This window comes from Lutjanus erythropterus, chromosome 17 (assembly GCF_056507025.1).
Source record: "Lutjanus erythropterus isolate fLutEry1 chromosome 17, fLutEry1.hap2, whole genome shotgun sequence".
In the NCBI taxonomy this organism is placed as follows: domain Eukaryota; kingdom Metazoa; phylum Chordata; class Actinopteri; order Lutjaniformes; family Lutjanidae; genus Lutjanus; species Lutjanus erythropterus.
The window spans coordinates 17,160,123-17,174,629 of record NC_139333.1 but is presented as its reverse complement, the minus strand read 5'-3'; the positions used below and the strand labels follow the sequence as shown (position 1 = coordinate 17,174,629).

The following is a 14,507-nucleotide window of genomic DNA, read 5'->3' as shown; positions in this document are numbered from 1 at the left end:
ATTGCTTGTGTAATGGGGTTCGTTGCTTCGTGGTGTCTGTAATCAGACTTGTTGTGCCATCTTACTTTCTAAAATGTCAAAAAAAAAAAAAAAAAAAGAGTGAATATTCTCCAGTTATTATCCAAGGGGAACAATGTCCTTAAGGAACCCTGCATGGAATTCTGCAGCTGAACAACACAGCAGGCAGACCTTAAAAGCAATTGAAATGAGGAACCAGAAACTCCAGTTCCCAGTATGAATATCTTGTTACTGTGTGCCAGGGAAACATCCAGTTTCCTCATGCAGCCTCACTTGCTGTCAGACAGACCGAGGTGAGCAACAGGTGTTGCACAGGTAAGAATATTATGGGTTTTTCTACCTGTCCAGCGTACTTAGTGAATCATGTGTTAGAATAAATAGATTTTTCTCTTGTATTTCATTGTGACGATGGAACCACACATTGATGGAAAATTTAACGTGCGTCCACTTGCCAACACATGTTGGTTCTGTCTTTGAAAAGTGAGTGTTAAATTGTGTCAAGAATAGCATTCAGTAAGGAGAACGATGAATTTATTTCATTTTATATAATTTTATTACTGTACTTATGCATTTGCAGAACTTAAAATCCATAAGTATATAAAACCTTATTTCTTTTTCTTACACCTGAACCTTCACATGGCTTCTGTTTGTCCCTTTTACACTCTGCTTTTCACAGAGGGATCGGTCTATTTTTAAAACAGACATTGTTTGTTTAAAACGTTAACTATTTCCTTGTGGATATTTTTATGCTGTTTTAAGAGACACAGACTGATAGATTCCTGTGTTATTTTTGTTCAGGTGTGGAGTGACGATGCATAAGAGCCAGAAAAGATCAGGTGGGTACCAGTGTGATGCATGTTACCACAATCATTATTGGTTTCAGTCCTTTGTTCAGACTTTTTGTAACAAAGTAATTTTCAGTTCATAGTTTGTTAATTCTGTCACTAAAAACCATTTGTTGTTTTTTTTTTCCCAAATAGTTCTATAAGTAGAGTTCTGTAAACAAAGATGAGATTCAAGCAAATCATCACAGAACAATAGACTTTTCTTTTGCCCTCAGGCGGAAGTGCCGTTTTCTACAGACCAGTTGGATTTACAACAGAAATAAGAGCTGGATACCTGTTCAAGTCTCCTCCCCCGAATCGGTGGAAAACAGAGGTGACAGAGTTGGCTCTATGGATGCAATATATTTCCAGCCTTTTATGTTTTTTTTTTTTTTTTTAATTCATCATGTTTCTCCTGCAGAAATCATGGAAGAGGCGATATTTTGTACTGTTCAGAGTCAGTGAGCAAGAACATCTTCTGAAATACTTCAGGAATGCAGAGGAAAAGGACAGACCGCTCGGAGGGATAGACTTATCACAGTATGTTCCCACTGAGCACAGTCAACGGCAGGTTTTTCTAGGTCACCGTACATGATAAAGAACCAAAAAAAAAGAGCTAAACCAACATATTTTTCTAACATCAGCTGCCTTTTCAACACCTATGTCTCTTGTGTCCCTCTGTCAGCATCTCACTGTTGTATGTGAGCCCTCAAAACCACCAGAGGTGGGGATGGGTCCAGAAGAGCTTCAAGTGCTCACCGTCCTGTGTGCTCTATGTCAGGGCTGCAGACCGCGACTACTTCCTCGTCGGGGAGAACAGGTCAGTCAGCTGGTGTTTTACAGGTGATATAAAGTGCTGACATGGAATTTATAGCTTCTAACCTCTTTAATGCACTGTACTATAAAAATTCCACAGACACACAATAATGTGTCTTTACTTCTACTTAAAAAAACACTTGAATAAATGATAGAAAAAAGTTATATAAATGTAGAGTTGTGCTTTTGTTGTGATCTTAGGGATGTGTGGAGATGAAGAATGGCAGAAACCTTGTTAACACTGTCTATAATGCATTATAAACATACTCACAAACTGAGCCAGTGGGGTGCCCCACATTAATATAACCAGACATTGCTATAAGCACAGTATTATGTATTATAAGTATGTTTACAATACAATATGATGCATTATAAACATGGGCAGCATAAAGTTTGTTGCCAAACCTTCGTCTTAAATTTTGCTGAACAGCCTGTTTCAATTCTCAGTTCTCTGAGATATTTAATCTCAGTTTGTCAATGTATTTATCAAAATAAAGTTCAATAACTTACCATTTTGCTCCAACCAAATCTAATTTATTTGGATTGGATGCAAAAATCAATATATCTTTTCAGAGAGAATTTGGTTTGGGATTATTAAATGATAATGTGCAGATAAAGAGTCCCACATTCGTGCATTGAATTCATTTGACAGTCAGTGATGGAGTGACCAAGATTCAGGCCACAGCTGAGTTGGCCAGTCCTCCCCTCAAGGCCGCCACTGACACTTTCACGGTGCCTCATAAAACACTTCCTGCTGCCCTTCACACCATCTACTATTTTGGGAGTTCTAACAATCAAAAAGAAAATTATGATGTTGCTTTCCTGTTTAGTAGCACTCAATCAGCTGAGGATGGCTCTTCCTTCCGCTCTGCTCACACCAAATTGTCCTTTCATTATTTTGTCCACTTTATATTTGGATTTTGGAATTGAATTTCAAAGTAAATGTCATAGCCATAATTTGTGGAAGATTAGGTTCATGAGTGTTTCACATGCCCTTCTTGCTTTCAGCGAGGAAGTGGACGGCTGGTTCTCTGACCTGTTTGACGCCCTGAAAAACCGGCCACATAAATTCATCAGTCCTGAGGTACATTTACAGTTCAGTTCTTCATGTTTTGTAACAGCTTGTTGAGAACAGGCATCTCTTGCACTGCACTTTTTTGTATCTGTAATATTTGATTACCAGCTTTTTTCTTTCTTTTTTTTTTGCTAAAGGAAATGACCAATGGGCAGACAACAGCTGAGGTAAATGGAGTCTGTTTGTCATCTGTTGACCACAAATCACATTAAAGGAATCGTTCAACATTTTGGAAATGATGCTAGCTAGCTTAGATTAGCAGAAAGGCTGGAAACACTGGGAAACAGCCAGCCAGAATCCACCCAACTCTCAACACTTTATATTTTGTTTCTTTAATTCATGCAAAAAAATGCAAAAACAACAAATTATAGGCTTACTGAGGAGTATGCAGTAAACTATTTCATGGCTGGTGGTTGCTAATTAACTAGATTTTGTTATTTTTGAATTGATCCAGACCAGTTGATTCCCTCTGTTTCCAGTCTTTGTGCTGAGCTAAGCTAACAGACTGCCGGCTGTAGCTACATGTTTACCGTACAGACGTGAGACTGGTATCAATCTTCTCGTCTCGTCTCGTCTCGTCTCGTCTTCTTCTCGTTCTTTAAAAAGAAAAGCAAATCAACATACTTTAAATATTGGGGTATGTCTTTAATTCTTCATCATGTTCAGGTTTTGCTAAGAAGGTTTATCCTCCAATAAATATCTTTTTTTCTTCTTACACTCCAGAATATTTACATTAATATGACTTTATTTCCTGCTTTCGGCCTCTGCCTCCATTCTCACGACACGATGCTCAGTCTACATTCCCTGCAGAGTCCAACCACCACCTTACAGTTACATAAGTCATCTATTAACTGCACCATTCAATCAGCTCTCTATTTGACCTTTTAAAACAGACTTCTCTTCCTCTTACCAGGTCATCTCAAAACCCCTTTCACGACAACAGAGTTCCGCTGCTGCACTCGAAAAGGTTGGTCCATTAACCTTTGTTTTTTGTCAGTCTATTTGATGTGCAGCTTTCATGTGTAGAGACACACCTCACTATTATCCATATTTAACACGTCGACATGTAGCCTGAGTTCTTATATTCTAGTATTAATGTACAAATCAAACTCCAGCATGTTAGTGAAATGTAATTATAAGCTCTTGTGTGGTTGTTTTGCTTCTCTTTATAGTTATTTGTGTCTCTTTGTGGTTGTTTTCTGTCTCTTTGTAGTTGTTATGCATCTGTCTTGAGTTTTGTCTCTCTCTGTAATTATTTTGTGTCTCTGTATTTATGTTTTTTGGCTCTTTGTGGTAATTTTGACATTTCCTTGTGGTCGTTTTATGCCCCTTTGTAGGTGGGTTGTGTTTTTTAATTTTGCATCTCTCTATAGTTGCTCTGCATCTTTTTGCAGTTTTGTCTCTCTTTGTGGTGATGTTGTAACTCTTTGTAGATGTTATGTGTCTCATTGTGGTAAGTTTATGTCTCCTCATGGCTGTTATGTGTGTGTGTCCTCAGTTTGTGTCTCTTTGTAGTTGTTTTGCAGGTGAAGCCCAGAGGGGCCCCTGACCCTTTGGCTGCTGGGCCTGTGCCCAATAGACTCTTGATCTTTTATGATCAGACTGTTTTTTTTTCTGTTTTCATGACTTTAATCTGGCTGTATTTTGCAGTTCAGTACCAGGAATTAAGAATGGTTAAATCTGACTGAATCATTCCAGGTTTATTTACTGCAGCAAGGTGAAATTCAGATCAATTTTAGTGAAATGTCCCCACAAGATCACAAATACTTTTCTCTCTATTTACTCACTGTTACATGGCACCGTTAGGTATATCTTATTATACCCATACACACAACTATAGTTAAAAGTATTAGGTCATATACCCAAATGTATAACCAGTGAATCTGACCAGGGACACTGAGCTGAATGGGCTGAAATCAACATTCTCACTGGGATTGTCTAATTTCTCTTTCTGCTGCCAGAATAATGTAATGTTTGTGTTTGTTTCCTTTTTCAGACAGAGTTGAAATTACGGTCCATGTCTGATCCGTCCTCAAACTCTCTGGATAATGACACTAAAAAGGTACAACATCGTGACTACAAGATTGTAGTTTGGCTAATTGGTTGGCTTTCTCTTTTGGTTGTATTTAATGTATCATATTACTTTTTGATTGGTCAGCAGGTTGAAGATCATTCCAAAAGACGTGCATCAGTGCCTGTAGATCCAATCTATGACATCCCGAGACCCCTAAGACTCACACAAGTAATGCTGAAACTTTTATTTTCAGTATCAAATTTGTCTCTAATTTTCTTGATTGTCTATCAATAGTTGTGTCTATAAAATGTCAGGATATAGAGATAAATGTAATAAATATTTGTTAAAACTTAGCTCCTAAATTATAATGCAATGTAACTAATAATAAATGTGCTTTTTTTTGCCTCTTTTTCTTCATAAATAACCTTAAAAAGGTTGGAGAAAATGGTGCAACCCGTCCGAGAAGCATGGATTTGATGTAAGTGTTAAATATTGTTGATCTGTAATTTTCAGTTATAATTTGGACAAAAACAAGTAGCATGTGCTGTAATTGTGAGTACTAAAATCTAACCATTATCTAATATTATCTGTTTGTTTGTTTTTTTTAAATATATCTGTTTCTTTTAGATATGAAACAATGGTGGAAATTAAAAGTTATGACAAACTGGCTGAGGCAGAGTAAGTTTCATTTATACATTGACAGATGACTGAAAAAAATCATGTTTTCTCTTAATAATGGTAAATAATTGCTGCTAATTGTTGAAACTTAAAGAAGGCTGTTGTGCCATATTCTTCTAGGGACCATGAAGTCAAGGAAGGTACCAACGGCACCCTGATGAGGTCTGTCACTCAGGTCTATGACAGGATGAAGATACAGATTTCCCCACCCGCTCCGTTCAATGAGGAGACAACCTCTGACGACAGGTAGCTCTCAGATTAACTGCAGGTTTTGTTTTCTTTCTTTGTTTTTTTTGTGGGCCATGTGTGTATTTCTGACTTTTCACTTTGTCTTCAGTGTCAGTGCCCTATGCTCTTTGTGTAACATGTTTTGCCAGTGCCCTAGATACCAAAATAGCTCACTCATCAGAGGTAACCATGGCCTCATTGGCTGAAACACTAAGACTGACAACAATGAGGGTGTTATTTTTACAGCACACATCTGTTGACACTCCAGGACCAGGCAGGTATCTCAGACAGGCAGCACCTCAGAGCCTGTTAAGCAACTTGTGAGGTTGATCAGATGAGACGTATCTTTTTCATATTGTGAAAGAGGCGGTACTTGAATGAGATGGCTCTGATTATCTTTACAGATTTATATATGCTAAAACTGAGACCTACAGACCTTGTATAAACTAAACCTACAGGTCAGATGTAAGGGATTAACATCTAATACATGTTAGCTGTCCTGTGGCAGTCATACATAACTGCTCTGTAGGTCGTGTGCTATATTAATTATCTAAAGTGAAATTATGTACCTTATGCTCAAACAGAAGCCATTTTGATAATCGACCCTTCGTAAGTCCGCTACATTAACAGTTGATCTGTTACCTGTATTAAGACATGCTATTTGCTAGGCTCGTCTATGTTGAAAAGAAAACCAAATTTAGCAGATGGTTAAAAGATGTTGGTGGGAACCACATCTTAAGTTAGCTAATGTTAGCAAAATATTAACTAACTAGAAAGCTAACCATATATATAGATTATCTAGGTAGCTAGCATTTTGCTAACATACTGTTTATTAGATGCAACTAACTAGTTAACGATTAATTTAGATTAGCAAACTAGTTAGCTCATGTTTTGCTAACATGAGCTAACTTAATACAGGTCCAGCACCATCATGATACTGCAAAGTAACAGAGTTTGTCACATGACAGAGACGTGTTATTAATCACCCAGACAAATTTTCATGATTAAAAAAATCGCCAAGTATATAAAATTAGGTATCAAAATCATGAAATGCTGGTGGCGTGTCCATTCTGCTGTCTCAGTGTGACTTGATATCAACTTGATAGTAATTGAGTTGTGCTTGAGAAAACGTGTTCAACAAGTTTCAGAAAATAAGTTGAATCAACACCGAAACTGCTCCTAGTGAACTGGCAGGGCCTGGCACGCCACCAAGCCATGATCAGGTCAACCCAAACAATCTAACTCCAAGATTAATTACTGCATAGTTATCAGTGTCTTAAAATGTTTTCAGCAAACATGTTCTAACATGTGTAATGTGTTTAGAGGAAAAACTCCCTTATTCCTTTACAGGGACATTAAAGGGACATCATAAGCTACTGGTCATACCAGATCAAATCAGGCAGATGGAAAATCCCTGCGTGTTGTGAGTTGAGAAAGGGTTCATTGGAACAAGAATAATGTTCTATTTCCTCTTTCAAAACTGACATTGTCTTGTTTTCAGGCTGTGGAATTTCAAACGACACGCCGCACACATCTGCAGCTTTTTGTTATGCAGTTACAAGCTTGAATGCTAATGACAGTAGAATAAAGAAACACCCCCCTCTAAAATAAACTGTATACCATGCATACATTTTGATAATCTTATATATGCAAATAATTAATTTATTATTACATTTAAAAAATCTGTTTGTTACGGTTGCTCAGGTTATCTTTTGAAGTAGCAGAATTAGCATAATTGCAAACAATGTTAAAGGCACAGTGTGTAAGATTTAGGTAAATTCATTGGCAGAATATGTCAGAATGTAAAATAATATTCATGAATCTGTTTTCATTAGTTCACAGTCATATGAAAATAAGAACTGTTGTGTTTTCGTTACCTTAGAATGACCTTCACGGTGTTTGCAATCTGCAAGCTCACTGCTAGATGCCACTAAATCCTACACACTGGTCCTTTAAGTGTGTGAATCCAACTTTCAGTTAATGTAGCATGTCAGATCTTCTGTTTACTTGAGCATCTCAAGGAGGGTAGGACTAATACACTTATTTACCAAGACCACTGTGTTAATCTCCAAAACAGCGGGCGGTCAATTACAAACATCCACACTGTTCATGCCTCCTCCAGCTGTTTAAAGTCATCATCTCGTGTTTAAAAATACTCTTCTGCCTTTTGCCTTCCTAAATTTGCTATAACACAAAACTGCGTGATGACTCCACCTCCAACACTGATGTCTGATTTCTTTCTAAGTGGCTGACTGCTGTGCTGCCACGCTGAAGAACATCGTCTCCACTACATTTGGCATGTGGGTCAAAAGACTCGTCTCTAAAGTGTCTCTTAATTAGGATTCCTCTTGTGCCTCTGCGGTGATTTGGGGAATTATTTGCTTCTCCCACGCTGCTTTTATGAGCTATTTTTAAAAAATCTCAAGACATCTGGTCCCCTTTCTGTATCACTGGAGTGTACAATGCTCTTTCACCCACGATCAGCCATTTCTTCTTCCTTTATATTGTTTTTTTCTGCCACAAGGTCAAACATGACTTCTGTCTATTCAAGGCTTCTGATAGAGCGCCAAAATCTGTTGTTATGTTATCTGCCTGTGGGTCATTCCCTCCACAGTGCATGTCGTTTTAGATGGTGTATCATTTTGTGCCCAACATTTAAGTGTTGGCCTTGGCACCTGCTGCGTGAGAGACTCCCACTGTCTTTGTCAGCTAAGAATCAGCGCCTGGCAGCCGAATGTGACTGACACATATGCAGAGATCTGATGTTTTAATCTGTCGTGCTGTCGCTCGCTTTTGCAGAGAGGAAACACGTCTGACTTCAGACTTCAGCAGCAGCTCCAGTGACAACGGTGCCATCTCTCCTGTAGAGATGCCGGAGAGCCCAAATGTGCTCACACTGGAAAAACAAAGTTCTACTGAGAGGTGAGATTCCAAAGTAAATGGCCGATGAATAGAAAAAAAACTAACTAATAAGTGGGTACTATTCACTGTAAAAACAAAATCTGTCTTAAAAATGTCATAAAACTTTAAGTAGACTGAATTTGAAAAGACAAGTTGAGGTAATTTTGTAAAGATTCAGAACAAATAAACTTGATACTGAGCAACTGAACAAATTGAAGTGAAAGTGAATAATGGTTCATCTCTTGCTTAGTTTATGTGAAAACTTAAGAGTCTGAGTTTGAAATTTTAAGTTTAATTAACTTGAATAAATAAAACTAATAAATACAGTAAGTTAAAGAGAAAATATTACTTGATTCCACAAAATTCCTGAATGAGTTTTTACAGTGTTGTTTGAATTTGGGCCTCTTTTTTTTTTTTTTTTACATAAAACAAACTAAATATACGTTATAATTAAGGGCATTTTATGGGGGATGTGATGAGCATCATTCAGCAGTTGCTCTGCTTGTAAACAGTACAAGGAGACATTTGAAACCCCCCACTGTGGCACCGTCTGTGCTACTGCCAATCAAAATGTTAGAAACAGCTTTGTAATGGTTACAGAGAACAAATAAAACAGACACGCAGGGTGACTCAGTAAAATAAATAACCAGAGAAAAACACTGGGGCCAGCGCTGACATGTTGCTGAACTGGTTAGAATGGTTTCTGAAGGTTCCATAATACATGTAGCTGAATAATAATGAGCTATACTCCGCATTAAACAGCAGTAACTCAGGTGCTTTTGCTACCAGAATTTAAATGAGCTGTTCAAAGAAAATTAGACGTGCTTATCTGTGCAGACACTCATGCTACCATGTAGGAAGGAGGCAAGAATAACCATAAATTTATGCTTTTATGTGCTTGTTCATCACATTCCTTATTAGTTTTGCACCCTTGAATCATAGACCTGGTTTACTAACTCATGCTAATTATTTTACCAAAGTCTTACTAAAATTAATATGTGACACAAACATCAATTTCTAGTTTACTTACTGGTTTACTTGTGAAGAACTCTTTTGTGGGGAAAGGGTTTGTCAAAGGTTCTTTGTAATCTGGAGAACGCTTTTTGAAAGACGGAGTTCTTTCAGGATTGTTAGGATCTCTTCTCATCAATTGTTCTTTGTACCATAAAATAAAAGGGTTCGCGATACCTGGGTGGGTCCCAGATAAAACAGTTGGAATATTAAAGGGTTCTCAGAAGATCTCCCTCAGTGGGTTCTGGATAAAACTCTTAGAATATAAAAGGGTTCTCGATATGTCTCCTGAGTGGGTTCTAGATATAACTCTTGGAATATAAAAGGATTATCTGTTCTCTGTAGAACCTCCTGAGTGAGTACCAAATAAAACTTTTGGAATATAAAAGGGTTCTCATTTGAACACCCTGTGCGGATTCTATATAATATAAAAAGGTTCTCGGTAGGTTCTTTTTAGCAGCCTTGGAAGACGTAAAAGGAGTTCTGGGTGAAACCTTTCACAGATGGTTCTCCCTTTATGTTGGGTTCTAGGTAAAACCCTCTAAAAGGGTTCTAAGCAGAACCTTTATAAGTTACTAGGAACAAAAAATAGTTCTCCTATGGGGACAAACTGAAGAACCCTTTATGGTTCTATTTAGAAGAGAGAACACCATCATTAAATGGAGCTTTTGTTGTCTTGTTTTTCTGTCAAGCCTGGACACCATCACCCCCGAGGAGAGAGATCTGGAGGTCAAGCAGGCAGATTTGAAAAAGCACCTGACACTAACAGAAGTGGAAGGGAGACCAACGTAAGTTTGTCTATTAAATAGGACCATTTACCTCATCGCAGAATCATTGTTTGCAGTATCAATAATAATTTTAAATTCCGGATCTTGGACTGCTTTGATCGTTACACGTAGAAACGGGTAACCAATGCATATTCCTGTACAAAGCTGTATTTTCTTTGGATCTGTTAATACTAATGAAAACACTAAAATCACACATATGTCTGCCACATTCTCTACCGCCTGATTTACTGCAGGTTTGTTTTCATCTCATTAATGACAGATTCTTGTTTAGAAACACAGGCTGCATCAGGAAACGTTGGCGGCGATGCTGCTCGTCCTTATTTGCTCTTGCTGCAGTTGAGAAATGTCAGACTTCATGCTGCGCTGCAGGAGCTGCCTGCTCATTTGTGGTGGATGATTCAGAGCATTCAGCTGTGTTGTGTGGAAATTTGAGCGCCTATTCATAGCGAGATTTAGTAAATGCTCTTTGCATTAACTGGCACAAAATCCAAATTCCAAACCTCATTTAAGATGTACTGGTTTACATCTGAGCTGCCATGTTACAGAACATACACCTTCTAAGCTTTACACCTGCAATAGGTAATTTGAACATGCACAATGCAATATGGAATAGAATGGAGTAAAATATTCATAAGCATGTTTTAATTAGTGTATAGAAAACAAGGAGCAGTTCTTAACATCTACAGAGACTGTGGATCCTTTTCTGCAGAGGCAGCCCTGTTAAACTGCTACAGTGGCCCAGAACAGACAAAGTGTCTCTAGCTAAGGCCTTTTTAATTTTCAGTTCCAATTTCACTCCCGCCATAGGTTTTCCTACATGTTTGGAGGGAGAGGGCGAGGCGAGGAGTATTCAGTCGGTTTCTGTCTGTAACTTCACTGCTTGATGGCGCTAAATTCCACACACTGCTCCTTTCATGGTCAAAAGAAACTTGCTGTTTGGTCTTGAATAGCTCATCCTTCACTTGCAAAACTAATAAAGTGTCCTGGGTCAGTGGTGAAAAACAGTGTCTGACGTACTACATCTTATCACCTGGACGACTGAGAAGCTTTATAGATGTTAAATTTAATCCGTACTAGAGCCAAAACCTGTGCCATGATATGGATATACAAATAATAGAAAGCACAAATGTCAAATGCTGTGTAAATGAGAGCAGCAGAAAGAGTCTAATGTGTTTGTGTTTGTCACAGTGTGTCTGGCTGGACAGGACAGCCGCAGTCAGTGTGCCTGTTCCACAAAGGAGACCAGATCCTGGCGATTAATGACCTGCACACCGGCAGCCTGGACGAGTTCAACATGTATCTCAGCAAGTCTCTCAAGAATGAGGTACGCTCATATTGTCAGTGCTGTTTGCGTGCATCGGTGCACATGTGACTAGTTCATCTGAGGGGTCAATTATCTCTCTGTTTAGGTGAAGGTGACCATCCTGCGTCTACACGGATGCCAGCCTCTGCATTTGCCAAACTGTCTCTGCAGTGACTGACCATTAAGAGACAAGACGGTTACTTCCACTGTATATCTGGCTGTGTTCAAATGACTCTTTGAGACACTTCCTCTCTGTGGATAGTGGGTTTGCACCATGTATCGACCACTTTAAATGTCCGATAGTAATTTCCTTGGGCTTTGGGCAGTTCTTTTGATCTGTCTCTCTACTAGTTAACTTGATTTAAAGGTCCAGAAGAGCTTAAAGCGCTAAAAGATGAGAAAATGAAGGATATTTAAATTAATCATACAATGACTCACATTTTATGAAAACTGTATCTGAGTTAGTTACACTTTGTGTAATCAATGACTTGCAGTTTTAACAGAGCATGATTCATGATATTTTAAGTTCATTGTGTGATGAATCTACTGTAGATAAGATGTTTCTTCTTAAAACTTGTCTGTAGAAGGAAACAAAATGAGGCAAATGTTTTACTGACATATTTCCTCATACCGCCTGTATAATGAAGCACAAGCACAAAAATGGTGCAATACGTGGACAGTTACTGTACATAGACTTATGATTAAACTTACTGCTAAACTGCACTACTAAGAAAAATGTTTTTACAATTTATATGCACATAAAATGCAGGAGAACAAACAAAGATTTCTGGTGGAGTCGGTCCTTTTCTTTTGACTGACTCGCTGATGTTCTTTAATTAATAATCAACTTTAAAATCCAATAATCTGAATTTTAGGCCTTCAAATGATTTACAATGTCTGAAATACAATTTTGTCAGGTCTTAAAAACTGAATTATGAAGCTGAATTTAACTTCAGTCTCACTTTTAAATGTATTTTGGGGAAAAAAAAATGTACCGATTATGCTGTAACAACTACAAAACAAAACCAACACTGAACCACTGATGCCAACTGGGCATGTACTTGCCAGTCTTGACATGAAAAAGGCCTTAAATTTCATTCACCACGGTCTTAAAAAGTCTATTTATCTTGTTGAAACCTGCAGAAACTCTGTTCTAATCCAAGATGACAAGCAACAGCAACATTCATACATGGTTTAAAAACTACAAAGATGACGTTGGGCTTACGACAACGCTTAGAGTCAACGTTTATGATCCTAAGAAAAGAATATGCAGGTTTCCATCAGTTCACACTACATTTGTTTCTTATTACTGCAACTTGAATGTAACCTAAGCTGCATGACTAGTGTGAATGTCATCACCCTGCAATGCTGATTTGTTGGCTCGGCATGCAGCAAGCCGTGCCCATCTAATGACGCCTTCTTCAGGGCACAAAAGGGTTATACGTTGTCTTTGTTACATACATGTAAATATTGGGTTACAAAACCCCCAATATGTATCTAAATTTAGACTTCCTTTTCTTGTTTAACGCTGGAATGCTTTGACAGTGATAAGAAGTGAATGAATAACAAAAAGATTCAGGAAGAGACCAGCATGTCATGCCGTCCACACCCGAGGGAGAGTCTGGTGAATTAAAATGCCGTCAGAATGGCATATACCTTCGGCTGTTTCTCTCTGATTTGAAACAGAAATGGTGACTCGGACACTATATTGCTAAAAAGCATATTTAATATAACTTTTAATCCATTTTAAATTATGCCTGGTGACCAATGTCACACCGGACAAAGACAACATGAAATGGAAATCATCTGCCGGGCCTGTTTACTTGACGCGCTGCAAACCAAATGCCAAGGACAAAATTTGCCTCTAAACTCTTAACATCCAGTAATATTATCTGACATTGTTAATATTCAGACAACGTCTTTTCCCTTCACACTGTATCAGCCTTTCCAAGGTTAAAGTTGTAACGGAGCTATTAAACACGTATGAGATCTGACAAAGAACTAATTCAGGGATATTATTTTTTAGGCCACTCTTCAACTGTGATGCTTAACCTGTGCTGTATTACAAATACACTGTGTTATGAATGAATGCATCCTTTGTGAGGGTGCAGTAAAGGCAGGTTGTACTGGGACACTGAATCTGTGCTGTTTGTAAAATGATTCTGAATAAATTTTATCTGATTGTTAAAACACTGATTATTTGTATTTCTTCAACAGCCCCTTTCCTGCACTGAAGAATGCTTTATAAATCCTTTCAACTTGCATTCAATTGAACAGAAAGATATTTAATGTTCACATTAATGAACTAATGAAATCTGGATGGCAGCATATGTTGCTCTAAAACCTGTATGTACCTTTCAGCATTAACGGTGCCTTCACAGATGTGAGTTAGCCACGATGCCGTCTTTTGAAGTTAGTGCTGGTAACAATCTGGATGGTCTCTTCTGAAAACTGAAAACTGGACTCATCAGACTGTGGCACACTTTCCTGCTTTGAAAATACACAGCACATAAACAGAGCAGGCTGTAAAGCTTATGCAGTAAAATTACATCATTCATTTGAACTGCCACTAAACATAAGCAAGATTATTTCCACTTGCTTCATTTCCAAAAGCCTTAAACAGAAGTTTAAGCTTCTTATCTGAGCCACACTCAAGCTCAAAGTTGGCTTTTCAAGAGTCCTGTTAAATATGACACCTGAAGACGTTGTTACACAGTATATTTTTTACCAGCTTCCTAACAACCTTTTGAAATCACTTTTGTTTTTCAGGGATTATCAGATGATTGTTGTCTTTACTAAAACATAAAATAAGAGCCAATGGGTCTGGCAGTATTGTGCTCAGCAGGGTGAA

At 38.0% G+C, this 14,507-nt stretch overlaps 1 protein-coding gene across 1 annotated transcript; it reads left to right on the top strand.

The window, feature by feature from the left end:
• Positions 1–829: 829 nt before the first annotated feature.
• Positions 830–13,045, top strand: LOC146312041 (pleckstrin homology domain-containing family S member 1-like). Its single transcript, XM_084741556.1, has 15 exons — positions 830–854; positions 1,079–1,176; positions 1,264–1,382; positions 1,528–1,662; positions 2,667–2,742; positions 2,871–2,900; positions 3,647–3,700; positions 4,730–4,795; positions 5,182–5,225; positions 5,375–5,425; positions 5,546–5,671; positions 8,453–8,575; positions 10,258–10,353; positions 11,542–11,677; positions 11,763–13,045. The coding sequence occupies exons 1-15, from the start codon at positions 830–832 to the stop codon at positions 11,832–11,834; spliced, it is 1,251 nt and encodes a 416-aa protein (XP_084597682.1). The 3' UTR covers positions 11,835–13,045.
• The last annotated feature ends 1,462 nt before the right edge of the window (positions 13,046–14,507 follow it).